This window comes from Larus michahellis, chromosome 7, assembly GCF_964199755.1.
Source record: "Larus michahellis chromosome 7, bLarMic1.1, whole genome shotgun sequence".
Taxonomy (NCBI): domain Eukaryota; kingdom Metazoa; phylum Chordata; class Aves; order Charadriiformes; family Laridae; genus Larus; species Larus michahellis.
The window spans coordinates 11,393,015-11,411,523 of record NC_133902.1 but is presented as its reverse complement, the minus strand read 5'-3'; the positions used below and the strand labels follow the sequence as shown (position 1 = coordinate 11,411,523).

The following is an 18,509-nucleotide window of genomic DNA, read 5'->3' as shown; positions in this document are numbered from 1 at the left end:
GGGAACTAAATCACCAAAGAAAACTACCTCGGCAGAAAAGGCTCCCTGTCAAGCATGGGTATTCACAACCAAATAGATGCCACGAATCAAGCTCGGTAAGTAAACAAAAATAAGAATGTGGGAAATGTGTTTGATTCAAAAAAAAAAAAAAAAAAAAAGAAAGAAAGAAAACGAAAGGAAGAGGAAGAGGGGCCTACTCTTCATCAATCACTGGGGGAGAGCCCCTCACCCTGGTTACAGGCCTCCGCCAGGAATGTGGCTTCGCTGCTGCTTCTCCTGCCCTGGCCCAGCCCCAAGAAAGGGCTGCTCAAATGCCAAAGCTTTTTACAGCGAATTAGCAAACTAAAGATGCAGTCACATGTAGCGCGGGGGCCTTGGGTCACCCCAAACACACAACTCTTCCTTTCTACTTGTCCCAGCCACCGCCTACCGAGGGGGAACCTGTAAACGCCATTAGACAGCAGGGAGGACAGATAAACTCGCCACATGAGAAAACCCAGTTAGACCACAGACATAATCCACCCAGACCGCACTTCCAAAGGATGCTAGTACATGAAAAACAGGAATATGGATCCGTAAACACAATTGAATGTAGGTATAATTCAAGATGCAGCAGAAGATTTCAGAAGCAACGGCATACCAGCACGGGAGTCCCAAACGTAACGGAGCCACGTACTGTCCCCAGCGAAAGCGCTACAGCTTCGTGGAATTAAAATGTACAGAAAAACACCATAATGAGCCACTGGAATAACAAACCCAAATCTGGTGAGAAGCACGCAGGACAAATACTGAGCAAATCCACAACTGGTCAACAACAACAAAAAAAAGACCTAAATTCCAAATTAATCAAATCTGTCTTCTCTAATGTAAACTGACTCAAATGTTCCAAAAAAAGCACTAAGTTAAAATCCCGTGGGTTTCCAGCTAGAAGCACACCCTTTTACCCAGCAGCTCTCAGGCACTGCCATTAAGAAGCAGGACGGTGGGGTGGAAAACAGACGCATTTTAAAGGTTTTGAGTAGAATTCAAAAAATTTTGAATGATACTCGTTGGCGCATCTCACGCCTGGAGCTGCTCCCTCCACCATCCTCGCAAACACACACACACACCAAACCAAAAATAAGAATTAAAAATTAAAAAAAACCCGAAAGCCTACAGTCTTCCTAATAACGCTGCTTCGGGACAAGCTCTGCACAGAAGCTCACTGGCACTGATTTAGGGCAAGTTTTCCCTTAATGTACTGTTATATCATTAGCCACTCTCTCTTTGGATTGCTGTTTGGAAGAAATTAATGGGATACTGAATATTTAAATGTGGCCCTCTATATCATTTATTAACTCTACAGAAAGCACACAGCACAGTAAGCCATGGTTTATGACTATTATCCTGTGAATACTAAACGTTGGCTGGTTATTACTGTCAGCAGTGCAAATTGGCTATTCATAATTCCACGTCTATCACGGAGCTGATGAGTAACAATCAAGTTAAAACATTTTGAAAACTCTTACAGTTATTTAAATGAGCTTAAATTAAAGCCATTTGTAAAATAAACTATTCCCTAATATTGTTATTTAAATTAATTCTGACCTGGCAGGCAATGCATTATTTAAAGCCTTTATTTTATATTGCTTAAGCAAAGCAATTACCAAGCGTACAGAACATGTCTGAAACCAAGAGAAACATAAAAAGCACTAACAAGCTGATTGCGACATTTCTGCAAGACAAGTTACATTTCATCTCCCATTGAAATTGCCATGAAAAGAAATGGGGGGGGGAAATATGTTTGTGATGTGAATTGCAGTCTTACCTTTACTTGTAACAGCGTTGAACAGTTTTTCAGAGCTGGCATCAGATGCCTGAAAGACCAATAAAAAAAAATACGTTACATTTTCTGCAAGTGATAGATTTCAAAAGGCACGGCGGTGTATTTATACACACACATATGTATGTATATTTTAGGGAAACAAATCAGGTGACAAAACCAAGCGAGCTAATGGAAGCTGTGGCCTCCGAAGAGAATGCCCATAAGGTGGTGCTGTTTGGCTGTGCTTCACCGCCCTGCAGTGCAGCTATTTATTTGGAAAGATTCTATTTAATAAAGAAAGAAATGATTTTATTTTTTTTTTATTCAACATATTAGCTGCACAGAAACTATATTTTTGTACTGTGATTATCCAATGCGTTCTGACATTGATTGTGCAACGGAGAAGAGTCATGATTTTGAATCAGACAGCCCAGTTTCGGGAATTTGCAGAACTGCGGATTTCTAAATTAATTTTTGAAGTATTTCTGGAGATCCCTACCATGCCCAGCATTTCATTTTTACCATCTTTAAAGCAGCGTTGATAACTCAGGTGAATAATTTTATAGGTGTTACATACTCTTTGAAAAAGAAAGAGCATGTTCGTATTTAGCATTAGCATATATTTCCACATAAGATTTGCCTTTGTCAGAATAACTGATTATTGACGCCACGCTCTGTATAAACTAACGATCCATTTTATTTTTCATCAAGCCACCTTTATCTGTGGGAGGTTTTTTCTCCCTCCTAATATTGTGTTAGTACCTTATCTACTACTGCTGTTTGTATACCAGTATGCTGGTTAATCTACCTGTTATTAAAAAGCCCTACTTAAGTTTCACGCAAAAATGTTGAGCTCCTCCTTTCAGAAACTATAATGGCAAGAAACCAAACCAGGAAAGATAACACTGCAAATGTGAATTTTACCAACGGCCTGAGCCCCAAAGCAGAGAGCATTGAGTTTATGCGTCTGTGCACAGCCGTGTGTGCGCCCACACACACACACACTACACACGTACACACATCTAAAGCTTCAACTTCTCCCACCTACACCTTCACAAAACGCAGAGGGCTCTTCAGTTTTGAACCATCTTGGATCCAACCCCAGTGAGAGACAGGCTGCTTTTTGAAAATACATCCGACAAAATGAGCTCAGTAACAAGATGTTGCAAACAGGGGGGAAACGCAACACTCGACAAAGATTTTTAGTCTTCTCCTAGAATCTGTTTTCTCACCGGGTTCGGGAAAAATAATTAAAACCACTGTCTATTTGGAAAGCAGGCTGCGGTTTTTTTGTTACAGGGTAGGAATTTCTGAATTCAAAACCAGATAAAAAACATCAGACAATAAACACATATCAGGAATCTCGACTGCACTAAAAACTTCGGTGGGAAATTACCGACAAATAAGTAGATACAGTTCAGGCTGCATATCGTAGTGGAGTAATACACTGAAATAATTTGTTTGCCCTCAAGTTCGCAACGTACAAGGTTTCTATGATTAATTATTAAAAATAGCTTTATTCTTTTTCAGACTTCTAGACAGATTTTACTAGATTACTGTTAGCTTATTTAAAAGCTGAGCTGGTGGATTTCTTCTCGATTAAATACCTTGTAAACACCGGATTTATTACCCAATGATGGATTTATTATTCAGTGACGACTTTCTCTAAATTAATGAAAATATGTAAATAATGTACAAATTGAAGAGATCAAGAAAGCCATGTGCTTTAAAGAGCAGTCCAGTACTAGTCCAACAAATTAAGAGATGCCCAATGCTTTCCTAACCTCGCCAGTCTGCTCTCTGATTAAAAATAATAACCTTTTCCAGTGACTTTCATCTGTTGTTGTCTTTTTAAACGCACCTTCTCTCAGAAGTCAAAACTCTCCAAACCATCCTTTCTTTTCAGAAAGAAAATGCAATATTAAAAAAACAAACAAACTTCTTACAGTTCAGCCCTTACTTTAATTCACTGTTTCAGAATGAAACAGCATAGGGAAGCTGCAAGTTTCCTATTTGCTTGATTTTTCCAAACACTAGAAAGAGAAAAAAAATCTTTTTTTTTTTTTTTTTAAGAAGTTTGCTCTAATGCCAAGCGTAAACCAACAGACTGTTTTTACACTATGGTTTTTCAGGTGAAATCTTTTTCTGTGCTATTGCATGAACCAGTCAGAAACCCTGTTGTGAAATCTGGAAGTGTCACTTCTCGGGCATAATGTGGTGCACAATTCATCCTGCCGGAGAATCACTCCTGAGCAAACCGGGGGGGTGATGACCAGTACAATATGCAACTAAAAAAGGAATAATTTTACCAAGACAAAGCTTGTCCGAGAGTAGAGCTCATTTTGCATTACTGACCACACACTACTGAATGGAACAGCAACTTGAAAAACCCCATTGCCTGGGTTACCACAAAAATAACCCATTTCACCAGCTTCAACCGTGAGATGGAACTTTCACTGCCTATTTCATTACTTTAAATTTTGGTTTTAAATCTAAAACCGTAATTAGGGTAACGTATAACCGACACAGTAGCAAACACAATCTCTGCCAGCACACAAGATACTGTATCGGTTTTGATGCAACTATTTTTTTTTCCACCGTTCGGTAGACACACCGTGCAACAACACCAAAGGAACAAAAGCCCAAGTTAACGTGAAAAACCCCAACAACTCGGCACTAACGCAGGAGGATGACCTGCAACGCCTTCGCAGTGCCGACCGAAACCCTCCTCCGCGCCGACGGGAATCCGCGCAGGCAACAAAGTGCTGTTATTCCGCGCTGGGTGCTGCGAGGCGACGCGGCCGGACCCCGAGGGCTGGGAGCGGAGCCCGACCGTCCCTCACGGGCGAGGGGAGCGAATCGGCCTCTCCGCTCCCCTTCACCCTCAGCACTGCCAGCCCCTTACTCGAGCAGCTGAGGGAAAGCCGCTGTCTGTTGGCAACCTCACATTTTGGGAACGCAGAGGGAGCCGGACACAGTGACCATCCCGGGTCTTTATGTCCTGTCACCCGCGGGGTGCGAGGAGCCACCCAGCCCCAGCTGTGCGCGACGCTGCGGGAACGGGGCCGGGGAGACGAGAAACACTTCCCTGCCCGGCACTCTGGCCGTTGTCCCTTCGAAATCCCCTCGCTACCAAGTGCAGCTTAATCCTTTTCAACATGAAATGAAACAAGTCAGCAATCCCTCGGCTTAAAAAAAAAAAAAAAAAAAAAAGGAAAGAAAGAAAAAGAAAAAAAATAACATCCTAACGAGTGTTTTTCCCCCATCCAGGAATGTGCTGTCATTCAAGTGGACGTATGACTAAAATATTTCCTGTCCAGACAGCGCGGTTTGACTCATTCCTGGCACGGCCCCCACTGCCGCACTTGCACCGGCCCCGCCGCCGCGCACCTGCCCGCGCCCCGCGGAGCCACCGCGGGACCCCGCGCAGCGCCGCCGCCCACCACCCGCCCCGGTCCGGGGTGCCGGGGCCCGGCCTCCCCCCCCGCCCCCCCGCGGGACCGGCCGCTGCCCCCCCACCCTCCGCCGCCGGAGGTGGTGGGGGGGATCCCCGCGCCACCCTGTCCGGCCCCGCGGCGTTACCTGCTGAGCGGGGGCTCATGGCGGTGCGGGAGGTGCGTGCGGGTGCGCCGGGAAACTCCGGTCCAGCGCGGCTCTCAGCGTCCCGCAGCCGAAGCCCAACTAATCCTTTCGGGGACAACTCGGAGGGGAGGCCGCCCGGCGGACATCCTTCCCGGGCAGCCGGGCCCACCTCCCCGCTCCCCGCAGAGACGGATCCCCGTGAGGAGAGCGGCGGCGCGGGCGGGCGGCGCGGGCAGCGCTAACACCGCGGCGGCAGGACAAAGAACACCATGTGCGGCGGCGGCTCCGCGGCGGCAACTCCGGGTCCCGGGGCGGCGCGGCCCCTCCTGCCCACGCACCTCCCTCCGCGGGTCCGTCCCGTCCTTCGGGCGGCTTTTTAGGTTGTTTTTTTGGTTTGGGTTTTTTTTTTTTCCTTCTGCTTTTTGATATTTTTTTGGGGAGGTGGTTATTATTGTTTTTTTAAAAAGTCATGCCCGTCCTCTCCCGAGACAAAGCGGGCTCCCGCCGGGACACCGTCCCTCCCGCCGTCCGAGGGCTCGCCGCGCCCGCGCTCAGGTGAATTCCATCGGGGAGAGACAGCGGCCCGGCCCCAGCTCCTCCGGCCCCGCCGAAACAACCTCGCAATGCCTGTAATCCCCGGGGGGGCGGCCGCTCCGCTCCGCTCCGCGCTGCTCCGCCCGGCCCGGCTGCGGGCTGCCGGGCGCTCCGCTCCGCACTGCGCGGCGCTGCCGGAGCCGCTCCCCGCCCGCCGCCGCCAGCTCCGCCCTCGCCCCGCCCCGCCGGTGTCCCCGACGGCGGGGGGGGGACGACGGAGCGGGGGGAGCATCCGCAGGAGGCGCATTCCCTGCGCCGCGGCTCGGCCGGGCCGGCGGAGCCCCCCCGGGAGGGGCGCGGAGCCTCCGCCCGCGGCGGCGGGGCCGCTCCTCGGGGTGCGGGGGACACACACACACCCCTTCGCGGAGCCGGACGGTCCCCGCTGCCCCGGAGATCGCGGCACACCAGCGTCGGTCGCTAAGGCTCGGCGGGAGGAAACACAACCGAAAATACCATATTGCATTTAATAATTCTTTTTTTTTTTTTTTTTAACGGAAATTCAATTTTTTAAAATGGAAAAAAAAAATGTCCCCGACTTCAGGCAGGGTGGCCGGTGCGGAGCCCCCCAGCTGGCTGCAAATTTGTACCTGCCGGAGACACAGGGCTCTGGGACGCGCGCAGGTGGGGCCGGGGCTCCTCAGCTTGCAGGGACCCGCCTGACTCTAGTTCCAGCACCAAACGTTATTGTCAAGGGGCAGTGGGTTTCTTACTCACTGGAGGTTTCTCTTCAGCGCCGCACACCATTAGTAATAGCCACCGCAGAAAATAAACGCACAGCTACACTATTGTATACATGATTATTCACTGAAGCACGGCAGTTGGAGCCAAACGATGCCTCCTATACGCCAAGCTGCTGTGAAGGAGAGGCCATGGTGCTCCTTGGCACGGCATCCCCACGCAACGAGGTGTTTCCTGGGAAATGGATAGGTGCTAAGAAAGGTCTTACAGGCTCGCAAGGAGCCCGGATTTCAAGGGAGTGTTTTCAGGATTTCAAATCTTGAAATTGGTTTCAAATCAATACCGGCAGTGCTAGTGGAATTAAACTCCGGTGGGCTCCACTTGGATTTGAGCTAAATTCTCAGAAACAGGGTTGACAAACCCTACTCACCTCCACCCCTGCAGCAGAGCTCAGCCTGGAGGCGGTGATTCTCCTCTGGAAAAGACAGGAACTACCTACACCCGCCAGAAATCCAAACCAGAGCAAGGGCTGTGGATGCGTGGTTGGCCTCACCTGAGACAGGAGAAGCGTCACGCACCCAAAATCCAAGGGGAGCTTGGAACGACGCACTCATGTCCTGGCCCAGCTCATGTCCTGGCCTTGGGGACGGGGTACAATGAAGAGGGACAGCCCTTCTCCCGGGCACCGCGGTGGGCGCGTGGCTCCGGGCTGTCCCCGAGCGGCGGCGCAGTGACCTGGGTGCAGCCACGCACCGACCGCGAGAGAGGGGAAGGAGGGAAAGCAGGGTCCGAACCGTCCACGCAAACAGAAGTGCTACACTTAAAATAAAGCTCCTAAGAAAACATTTCTACCAATTACTGATGTGTAGAACTACAGGATTTTATGCAAACATTTCTCATTCGTTCCTCAGTCCATCACTGTGCAACCCATTTAAGAACAGTTTTTCTCCTCAGCATTACATCGTGGCTTTTCCAAAGCTCTTACTTGAGGAATAGTTGCACCGACCGCAATGGTCTCCACCGGGACAGCTACGCGGGAGATGCACAACAGAAGCGAGAACAATAAGCAGGAGTTGGACGCATCCGCAACAGCCCCAAATTCAGACCGTGTCTGCAAACACTACAGCGCTTTCCCTGTGTGTCTGATCAGGAGAGGGAATACTTCGGTGAAACCGACAAATCGCCTTCATCAGAAAATTAAAAAATCACGGCCAACTTCAGGTCCAGGTTACAGCAAAGGAAATAAAGAGTTCTTCGAAGCTGCCCCCTTAGCAGGGTTATCCCAAGATTTCTACAACGTATCTGAGCATGGACTTTCACTGTTAAAATTTCACCGGTTTTTGCATCTCCTAATAAATATATATTGCAAAGAGTCATCTTCTGCTGTCAGAGAGGTGGTTTCCATCTCCTCCTCTAGAAACCCAGCAGAGACAGCTTCACCTCTGGTTTCTAGAACAAACAGCGGAGAGCGGCCAAAAGCCATTGCAGTCGCTCAGCTGTTTTACGAGCTCAGCGAAGGAAATGCATGGCCTGAGTGCAGTTTTCATTCTCCACCAAAAATAAATTAATAAAAGCATTAAACCAGGAGAGTGTTCTCCGCACAACAACCGGAGGAGCCGGGGACTGCGCGGACGGCGAGACGGTACCTGGACGAGGAATTAAATGCGCAATATTAAGGTGTGGCGGCTCATCTGTTCTATGAGCACTTTGGTCAAGACTTTCTACATCTCGACATGGTAAAGAACTGGTCTAATTAAAGCCTAGACTCCTCACAAGACTTTAATTTGATAAATTTAGCCTGGATTAAACTACAGGCTTGTCTGTACTGGATTTTTCAAATGTTAACCGCATGCCACACCTGAAATCTCAGCATACACAAAATCAGAAATGCATGTACCTACTCATCTCCCTCGGGCTGTTCAGGTTTATTGGCAGGGCTGTGGGCCTCATTATGTTCATTATTCGTGCCTTAGAGATAAGTCGAGGACCTCTGTTTTCCTGCTAGAACATCATACACGCACGAAATGCGTTTTATAATTTTAAATGAGGAGTTTGGAGTTTAGGAATTCACCCAAAGCCAAATTAAATCAAAGGGAAAAAAACACCACCCCACCACCTCCTAATGATTTCCATGGCCTTTGGATCAAGCTTCCCCCTCTCTTGACAGCAATACTTTCCCGTGTTTTAGGATATGCCTGGATAGTTTTTTGAAACCTTCTGTCTCTTATCTGTGTGGGACCTTGCCAGGATTTTTTTCATCTGTCTGTGGTCTCTGTCAGCGTCGACATTTGTTTCTGCCACAACAACAGCCAAATGAAGTGCATTGAGCTTGGATCAAAAGCGATTTCAAGATCTTTCACTCTCTGAAAGAGGTTTTCAGATCCAACCGTTTCATAAAAATGACCTAAACCCGCCTAGACGGCAGGCAGAGGAGCAGACATTTGTTTCCAAGTCATAGAGTAATTCCAAAGAAGAATTACCCATCTCTGGCACAAGGAGCAAATGAATATTGAAATTACAGCAGATTATATTGGATTAAATTATTTATGGCAAACCTCACCTCACCTGGAAGGTTCTGCAGCTTTTTTCCTGGCAACGTGGAAACGGGATATTCCAATTCTTTGGTATTCTGTGAAAGACTGGAAACATTTATGTTTCCATTAAATTGCTAATCTTTCCAGAAGACACAATGGTGTCTGAGTTTGGAGCGTGATTACGATGCCTTATAAAGTCCTCTGTAATGCTTTAAAAACATACATAATTTTGCCCATTACTGGATAGGAGATGCAGGTTCTTTTCCCCAAGAAAAGAATTTATGGAGCTATCAGCGGAGTTTTATGACTTTGAACAGTGAGCCACGGCATAATGTCCCGACCAGAAAGTACTTAAACTCTAATGCTTTAAAGAGGTTCAAGAAAAGGACCCGTTCTTGAGAGTGACCTAAACAACGGCAAAATCACCGCCGGTTTATGCCGTAAAAAGGTAAGTAAAAGTAAATTGCGGCAAGGCTGGGATTTGCCAGGAGGCGCAGCATCGGCCCCAGGCTCCTGGCAACAGATGAGAGCGACGCTTTGTCGACAGCCCTTCTAGCCGAGAAAGAGCTCGTGGGGGCCTTCTGCAAGGTAGGGCCGGGAAATGGGATACCAAAACTGAACGCACCTTTGAGAAGGAAACAGAACTGCTGGACTATATAACCTCCCTGGGCACCTTCTCAACGCAAGCGAAGCTTTTCGTTTGACAAAGCAGAAAACTTTTTGCGAGAGCGTATTAATGACAGTGCAACTTTTTTATTATTTTTATTTTTCTGCAGCACTTGCAAAACTAAACCACTTTGTAATCCCTTCTTTTATGCAGAACAGATTGCAGTTTTAAGCAGAGGCCCATAAACTGCAGGTTCAAAGAAACCTGAAACTGAATTAGCATAAAAGCTGGAATTCTCATTTAGAGGAACAGCAAGGCAACTGCTCTGCAGGCAGTTTTATGATTTTGGTTTCAAATGGAAACAAAGATAAAAAGTGGGGCTCGGGGAACAATAGGGTTGCTCTCTCTTCCCCATCCTTATGGGCCTGGACCTATAAAACTTACATAAAAAGTGGTCTCCACTGCTTCCGAGGACAGAATTTAGCCTGGTTTTGCACGCCTAGAGGAGGTTGGATAATCTCCTGAACCGCAGCACTGTACCAAAGAGAAATCTTCACTGTCCTACAAGCGTGAAGCCATTTCTCCCCCACGCTTCTCCAAATGGTGTGAAATCTCTGAGGTGAACACCACAATCATCTTTCCTTCCCTCTGCCAGTGATGAAGAGCGAGAATCCCCAAACACATTCCTGGCTCTAGCTTCTAAAATACACGCATTTTATCTCGTCTCCTGTAGACCTTCCTGTGGTTTGAACTCTGAGTAACTAAATACACGATGAAACATGGGTTAGCTGGATTTAGCTTCTACAGACCTTGCTGGGCTCCCGAGCTGCTACCGACGCTACACAGTCTAACCGGGAACATTTGTAAGATCCTATCACTGAGTAAGAAGAAAAAAAATATAAATTCTTCGCCATCCACTAGCACTGCTGTGCGTAGACTTCATAAATGCACCACTTTTAAGCTCTGGCCATTATCTTCCCCTAATTTCTGCCTGCTAGCAGGTTCTGCAACTGAAGAAGTATTTCAAATTAATACGTCTGCCAATATCTGGGTACTGAATCAACTAATAAGAGAGAAATATTTTTCATTCTCCTCTTCTTGGTCAGAAGAAGAGACTTTCTTATCACTGAATAAAGCATCCATTACTGCGTGCTGTAATCCCATTCTGTCTTTCAGGTCATTTTTAGCCCAGAAAATGCTGAATCAGCACCATAAACCAATCAAGTAATTTCTTTCATTTTCTAACATTCAAGCAAAATAATGAAAATCACATCTCATTTGATGAGGAGAATATACGGCAGAATTCTATTCTTCCAAGGATAATTTTAAAAGAGGTATGCCAAGTAAAGACATACTATTGCAAAAACATGTAGCTAATGTAGGGTCTCTTCTGCTGAACAGATAAATTCCATTTTTGACTGTCATCTCATATTTAGAGAGTACATTATGAACAATAAATCTGTACGTTTAGCCAGCTTCTAAACAGTGCAAAGACATTAACTTGGCAAAAGAATGACCATTACTTTGATGAATGAAACATTCCCCTAAAATATTCATGTACAATATGATAATATCCAATTGATAACCAAAAAAAACCCAGCCACCCCGCTGCAGATTTAAATAACCGAGATGTATATGAGAGAAACCGAGTACCATACATAAGAGGAGTTATTATGGCACTGTTAGGAGAACCAACAAATGAAAAAAAAAAAAAGCTTGATAAATATTTTCCATAACAAAACACAATTGGTTTCAGTGGGATATAGCTCTGTTTCTCATTAGTTATCCTTCACTTGTCAGACAAGTTCCATATTTCACTGAAACCCGCTGAGTATTCTTTATAGTTTGCTGGGGAAAGTGGCTATACATTTAGCACGTTCCCTTTATGCTGTGTGTTTTCACAGGTCTTTCTTTAAAACACACCGCACATGCTTTTGCTTCTTTCCCTGAGGATAGTGGGGTTCGACATCCAAGGAGAGTTTAAAAGCAGGTAACAAGTCATCACTTTTGAAGCTGCAGAGCAGCTGAAGAGGTGCAATAGCCCCAGCAGCCATTATCAGTGCCTGCCAGGGTGCCACGGTATCAAGTTATATGATAAAGCACTCAGCTGACACCAGAAAAATAATCATTCTCTCTCTCCTGCACCACCCCCTTTTTCACAAGGAGGCTTTTTACACTCATTAAATGCAACCTTATCTCTGAAAGACTGCAATCCTCAGCAAATGACAAGTGTGCCTAATCTCATTTTCTGACAAGCGATTCTGACAGCACCTTCCTTTTGATTTCTAAGACACGTAGCTAGACATATATTAATCTGTCAGTCATCGCCCCTAGGAAGGATGGAAAAAAAGGGAGAGACAGCGATGAACATTTGTGAATGTGAAGGGAACAAGGCAAGAAAGGACTAAGGGTCCTTTTCTGGCTATTTTAAGCGACGCAACTGCGTTTCTCCACTCCTCCCACCCCAACGTGGCACCCAAGCCACTCTGTGCGGCCGAGCCGCAGCCCCACGTGGCTGCCGAGGGGGACTGACACACGTTTTATTTAAGGTACGAGCGTGGCCCAGCAGCTACAGACTAGGTGTCAGCCGGGGGTGTATTTTCAGGTTTTCCCTGGTGCGGGAAGCAGTCGACTCCCATTTCACTTCTCTGCGCCTCAATTTTCAGCACAGGATATAAAAGCCTTGCATAAAATCCAAGTGTTATTGTCACCACGGTGCATATTTTAGTTGCAGACATGGGACTTCCCAGTATGGGTACCATAAAACATTGAGCCTTAATTCCGAATTTACAGGTTATGAAGTGTTCTGCAATAACGTGGGGGTGTTTGCAGCAAGAAATGCTTTCTCGCTCCAGTCACCATAAGCCCCACTCGGCTTCGGTAGCCAGCCTGGCTGGAGCACGTCAGCAGGAACGGGCAAAGACAGGTTTGATAAAAGCATCAAGATTGAAAGCATCACATTGTTGTCAGGTCTTCACAATTTTGTACTAACGCTCCAAGTGCTCTAAACCAGAAGTGTTTAGTGCGACGTCGTGGCCTGGCAAGGTGCAAACTGGAGAGGCTCATCAAGAGGCTATGAAAAGGCAGGATTTCCAAGAACTCCCAGCTATAATATGAGACAACGTATTTAAAAACCAAGAGTGTTACAAGTAAGCGGTAAACCGGTGCAACTCAGATGGCATTTGCCACTCAGCAAGTGTGCAAAATACGGGCACTTTCTGCCTGAGGTGAGATACGTACCGGTGAGCGCAGGGATGTGGGGTGGGAGGAAGGAGGACGGTGTGTAGCTACAAAGCTGCAAAGGAGTGTAAAACAAGTCAGATTCTACAAACGGGACCCAAAGGCAGAAAGACAATTAAGCGAGGTGGGAGGCAGCGTTCTTTATCCTACACAGACCTGTTAGTTACGTTCCTCATAAACACGCCTTCTCCCTCTTAGCATGTGAGTCATATTAATATTCCTACCCACCAAATGCTAAATTAGAGTAAATTATCCAGCTGTGCTGTCTAACGTTTGCTCGCTGACCCGTCTGCACTTGCAGAGCCTCCCCGGCCGGCAGTGCATCCCTCTGCCTGGGGACGGCCCCGGCACCGCAGCGCCCAGCGTGGCCCAGTTTGGTACCCTCAACTAAGAGCTACTCACCGCCTCCCCTCCCTTCCGTTGGGTAATATGAAAGTACAGGAGAAACTTTATTGTTCATAATGGGATAAGAAGAAAAAAAAAAATGAAATGAAAGCGAAGTACAAAGGGGCTCAAATCCAATGCTTTAAAGCGATGCCATTTTCATAGTAATACAGTCATTAAGTACTTGTTTGATGGTGCAAAAAGTAGGCCAAGATCTTTCCTAATACATTTTATTAATCAATACCTGCACTAGAAGATGGGAACAATTAAAATTTTCCTCCTCACTCAGACAAAGCGGCATAAAGCTTGTGATCTACTTAAGGAGCCCGCCACTCAATGGAAAGATGAAAAGACTTCTTTAGTTTTACTTAAGAGCTGAAATGATGTTAATACTTCAAGTGTTTAGAATCTGGTTCTCAGAAAGACAGTAAATTAGCAGTGGCAGGAAAGCTGCCTACCGTCACCGAGTCCCCTTCCTCGCGTTTCCACGCTGATGTCATCATAACTGGGAAACTCACAAATACATTCTGGAGTTCACTGAGCCTGAAAATAACACTGGAGATATTTCCTTTGCCATGCAGAACACTTCAATAAATAAGCCTAGCAGGAACGCACATCTACTGCTGATGCGCCTTATAAGGATAAATGTAAACCTGACACTTGCATAGTTTACATTTATGCCAGATTTTTTATTAAAAAAAGGATTTTCTAGTTGCATCTGAGCTTCAGGATGTAGAAAAGAAGGCACAGACAGAAAAAGTCTCCTCCTCTGGGGCAAAACGGTGGGGGGAAACTGGGCAGTTCACTGGGTGGACCTCTGGCTTGGGGGAGGAGAGACTTCTTATCTCACAATGAAGGTTGCTGATACGGTCATCAAGTAAGAGAAAACTGCCTAAAATCTGCCCAAAACGCAGCCCTCCTTGAGAGACTTAGAGCCCTGTCCCTGCAGCAGGGTCCACCATCACCCGAGGGACAACACTTATCTCTTTTCCACCTCTCGGGACCTCCAGAAACACACCTTGGCCATCATCCTGGTGGGCCACGGGCCACAGATGATGGCACATCTCCCCTGCACTGACCCACTCCGCTGTTTGGGCTCCAGAAAAAATTTTTGATAGGGGTCTCACGGCACGAGGTACAGCGCAACCACCTGGGAGGGGAGACTCCTCGCAACCCAACAGGCAGGACAACAAACAGGAGACAAAGGACATGGTTATTTCCCACTCCTCAGGGGAGGAAAATCCAATGAGACACATGCAGGTTGCACCAAAAACCAAACGCTGCCCAGTTTCATCTACTATTTGATTCTCCGGCGAGAGCAGAACCTCATCTAGGACCTCACAGCCTTCTGCTATGGAATGGAAGGGTCTATCACACACATGCGTTGACCTTACAGCACGAGAGAAAGCACGGACACAATGTTGTGTCTAAAACAAAGAGGTTTTTTCATATGATGATTAACAGAAGAAATATAAACGCAAATGACCTTTTAATTTGTATCACGAGAACTAACTGAGCTAATGTTGCAGCCAAAAGAGAACATTCCTCCCTGCTCATCATTTTGGAAGCATCGGAGGTTGATTCATGCCATATGGTTGACCTCTTGTGGTAAATTTGTTGTCTAGTTTCTCTTGGTACTGAGCCTACCAGGCACCTTGCTGGTTCCAACCCACTTGTCAAAATTACATGAGAGCCTTGCTAATACTTTCCTCGAGGCTCCCAATTCTTCTTCTGTGCATCTTCACCTGGGATTGCATTGCTCAAAGTGCTGTGGAAGGTCACGGTGCTCACAACAAAAAGGTCATCAACAAAATAAGCAGACGGATTCTGCTCTAGTCCAGCCTCCATCCACACAGCCAAATCTCTCAGAAAGTCCTGATCTAAAGTCCTCTGAAAATAAAATCCTTCCAACACGAGAAACAATTTTTACTAGCTCTCAAACGATATTTTTCTTTCATTTAAGATTCTAACAAAACCTAACTTCTTTGTCTCTCAAGCTCCCTTGATCTCGTTCACTTTTAGCTGTCACATAAAGTCAATTGGCTGCACCTCTCTGCTTGATAAAGACATGCCAAATGTTCTGATGTGTCTTTAATGAGGAGGTAGATAAGACATAGTCCAACAAGGTGCTGAACACTTTGACCCTCAGCTAACAAAGCACTTAAATATCTGCTTAACTTTAAGCAAAAAGAAGTCCTTTTGAAGCTAACGCAGCTGTTCTGGCATTCAGACTTAAGCATCATTTTATAAATTTCACTGGATTAGGGAGAGAGCCTTTGCCTGGTTGAACCCCAGTTACCGAGAGAGCAAAACCAGTCAGAAACACGCAGCTAACCTAGTGAGAGCCAGGGCTGCAGAGTTTTAAGATAAATTATGGAAAGGCCCTCTATTATTAATTAATGTGTCAGTCATGTTGCAGGTAATACTGTGGCATCTTGTTACTGCGTGAGAGGGAGCGGGCAGGTTTATTTTCTGTCGTAATGTAATGTCTCACAAACGGGATGGAGCACATGAAGGATCTGCAAGGATGAAGGCTTGGCGTTTACTTCAAAATAAATGTTTGGATTTACAAGAAGAAAGGGACAACCACAAAATAATACAAATAAAAATTAACAATAGAAAGGTCATGGAGAGGAAGCCCAAAGAGTAAAACCGATACCAAAGCTGAGCTATTGTTCCCGAGATTCAGTTAATCGGTTGATCTATACCCAGTCTGGATTATTCCAGGCATTACTGGAGGAGGTGTGCCTTGAGAACCTAATATAATACACGAGAGTCATGATAAAACTTCAACCTGTTTTGATAATACAGCTACACGTTCTACTCCACACACACCTCTAAGAAAGGCTGCCAGATCTTATCACAGTTAGTTATTAATCTATTTGTTCCTATAAAATCTTTTCTCTTTTTTTCCCCCCCTTTTTTAATAATTCACTTCTTCTGAAGAGAAACTGATTTAATGTAGGGAAAAAGCTGCAGCATATCAAAATGTGAACGGAAAAACACGTAAGGAGATAATTTTTGTTTAACTGGGATGGAAGAGTTATCTTAGAAATATTTTATATCATTTAAAAAGCACTGAGCACTATTTTATGCCTCTACCTGAGGAATAAAAGTCATAGTTATGAGTCCAGCTGTACACATTTCAGTAGCAAAGCGAGATTGTAACAGACACATAAAAATTTCTTTAAAAAGTAGCTCAAGTAGATTTTTCACGAGTAAAACACTGGCAACCTGAATTTTAATATAATTCTCGGCATTTCAGTGGAGCATTTTGTTCATCTGTAAAGCGCTACAGAAAACCGAGCATAAATCATGCCAGCTCAGCCCCGTGTCATCTCCATTCTGGCAACCAGGAGGCAAGCGGCCGCCCTGGGGCTCTGCAGTCCATCACCGCCGAGGCTGGGGCTGGGACATGCTACGGCCAAGTTCAGGTCTCTCTACCTTAGTGCCTCCACGTTTTGCAAAATTTATATAACCTGTATGATGTTTGGGGTTTATGGCTACTTATTTAAGATGTTTTAGTTGATTCATAAGTTGCTGCTGGGCAAGCAACAAAAAAGAAGAAGATAATCATCACCAAGCTGAGCTTCTCAGTCTATAAACTATTACACATCATATGATAATCAAGCCTTTCTACTTAGCAGCGTGTTGCAATGTAACGGCGTGAGCCTCTTTGTGTCACCCAGGACGTAGGCAGGGGAGAAGGCTATAAAAAGCTGCCTGAGCTGGGTTTATTTTAAGAGGCCTCCAGACCAAAAGCCTCATCTCTGCCTCGGACCTGGCAGGAAAGCTCGCACGAAGTCACCCGGGCTCCCTATTAAAATACTGTTAGCACATACGAGAGTTTTCGCCTTCTTTTTAGTTCAAAGTCGTCTGGGAGAGACAAAGAAACAAAGTGCCTGGGTCAGTGGAAATTTCTGACAAAGACTTTTCTTCCTGGCGCACACAGGGACAACCCCACCAACTGTGTCAGGTTTCCCCCCCCCCGGCCCCGACTGACAAGGCAAAGGTCCTGATTAAAGGCCCTTGCGGGGCGGGGGGGACAAAAGATGGCCCAGGACTTCAAAGTCAACACACTGCTGGACAGCGGGGAGGTCCCTTTTTTCCCCCCTTTCTCCTTTTAACTTAAGCTCCTGCTGGCTGTGGAGGGGCTTCTAATTGCATTTCACAGAGGCTGAACAAAACGTGGTCTTGTCTCCACACAGCAGCCACGCTGGAGGACGCGGGATACGATGCGAGGTTTCAAGAGCAGGAACAAAAAGAAGTTTATCGTGTCAGCAAGCCGTGCAGAGGCAATGGGGAAGCTTTTTCAAGCTTATTTGCATGTTGCCACGTTTCTAGATCTGAGCAAACAGCGGCGGGTTTTCACAGAAGTGGTGTGGCCGGGTCAACTCCTCGTCGCTTTGAACGTGGGGCACCTGCACACCCACCCGGGATGAGTGGGCCAGGGTTTGATCCGACACGCGGCACCCGTGGAAAGCCGGGCACAACTGAAGGTAGTTGGCTTGACCAGCGGAGTGAATATGTCCTTTTGTGCTGGAGGAAAAGAACCTTTGCTCGCTGACCCAGCTCTGGACGCGGAGACGCTTTCTGGGGCAAATAGTAATCTTGACCCAATGACACCCAGGATGACCTAAGCAGCCTAATTAAAATTCTCCCAGTGCATCTGGAGCTACGGATCTGTTGAAAGAAAAGGTTTGGCTGAAGCGTGATAGACATGTTGGAAGTACAGGAAAGTGGTTTTAGGGGATGCGGAACGGGAAGAAAGCCTCAAGCCAGAGGTAATATAGGCAATGCTGTGCCACTGCGGACGTGGGGCGTGATTTCAATCAAACACAAAAGTGTACCGGAACCCAGCAGAGTTAGCGCTTGGCCATCTTACCTTCCATTTTTAATGACAAAAAAGGTCTGCATTAGTATGCATGAACAAAACACTCTCTCATCCAAAAATAAAACAAGTCAATAAAGTCCTATCCCTTTAACATTTGATAGTCTCTCTTTTCCGCTTCCCTAATGAGATTTGCTTTCTCATTCTTTTTCTTTTGCATTCAAATTTCAATCTGCAACAAATTTTCCACATTAC

The 18,509-nt window shown here is 46.0% G+C and overlaps 1 protein-coding gene across 7 annotated transcripts in view; it reads right to left on the bottom strand.

Moving 5' to 3' along the window:
* The window catches only part of AUTS2 (activator of transcription and developmental regulator AUTS2), an 805,701-nt gene that overhangs the window by 75,599 nt on the left and 711,593 nt on the right, over nucleotides 1–18,509 (bottom strand). For all 7 annotated transcript variants that reach the window (XM_074595096.1, XM_074595099.1, XM_074595098.1 and 4 more), the window contains one exon: nucleotides 1,808–1,856. In XM_074595096.1, coding sequence (XP_074451197.1) covers nucleotides 1,808–1,856 — 49 coding nt within the window. The remainder of the gene's footprint in view (nucleotides 1–1,807; nucleotides 1,857–18,509) is intronic.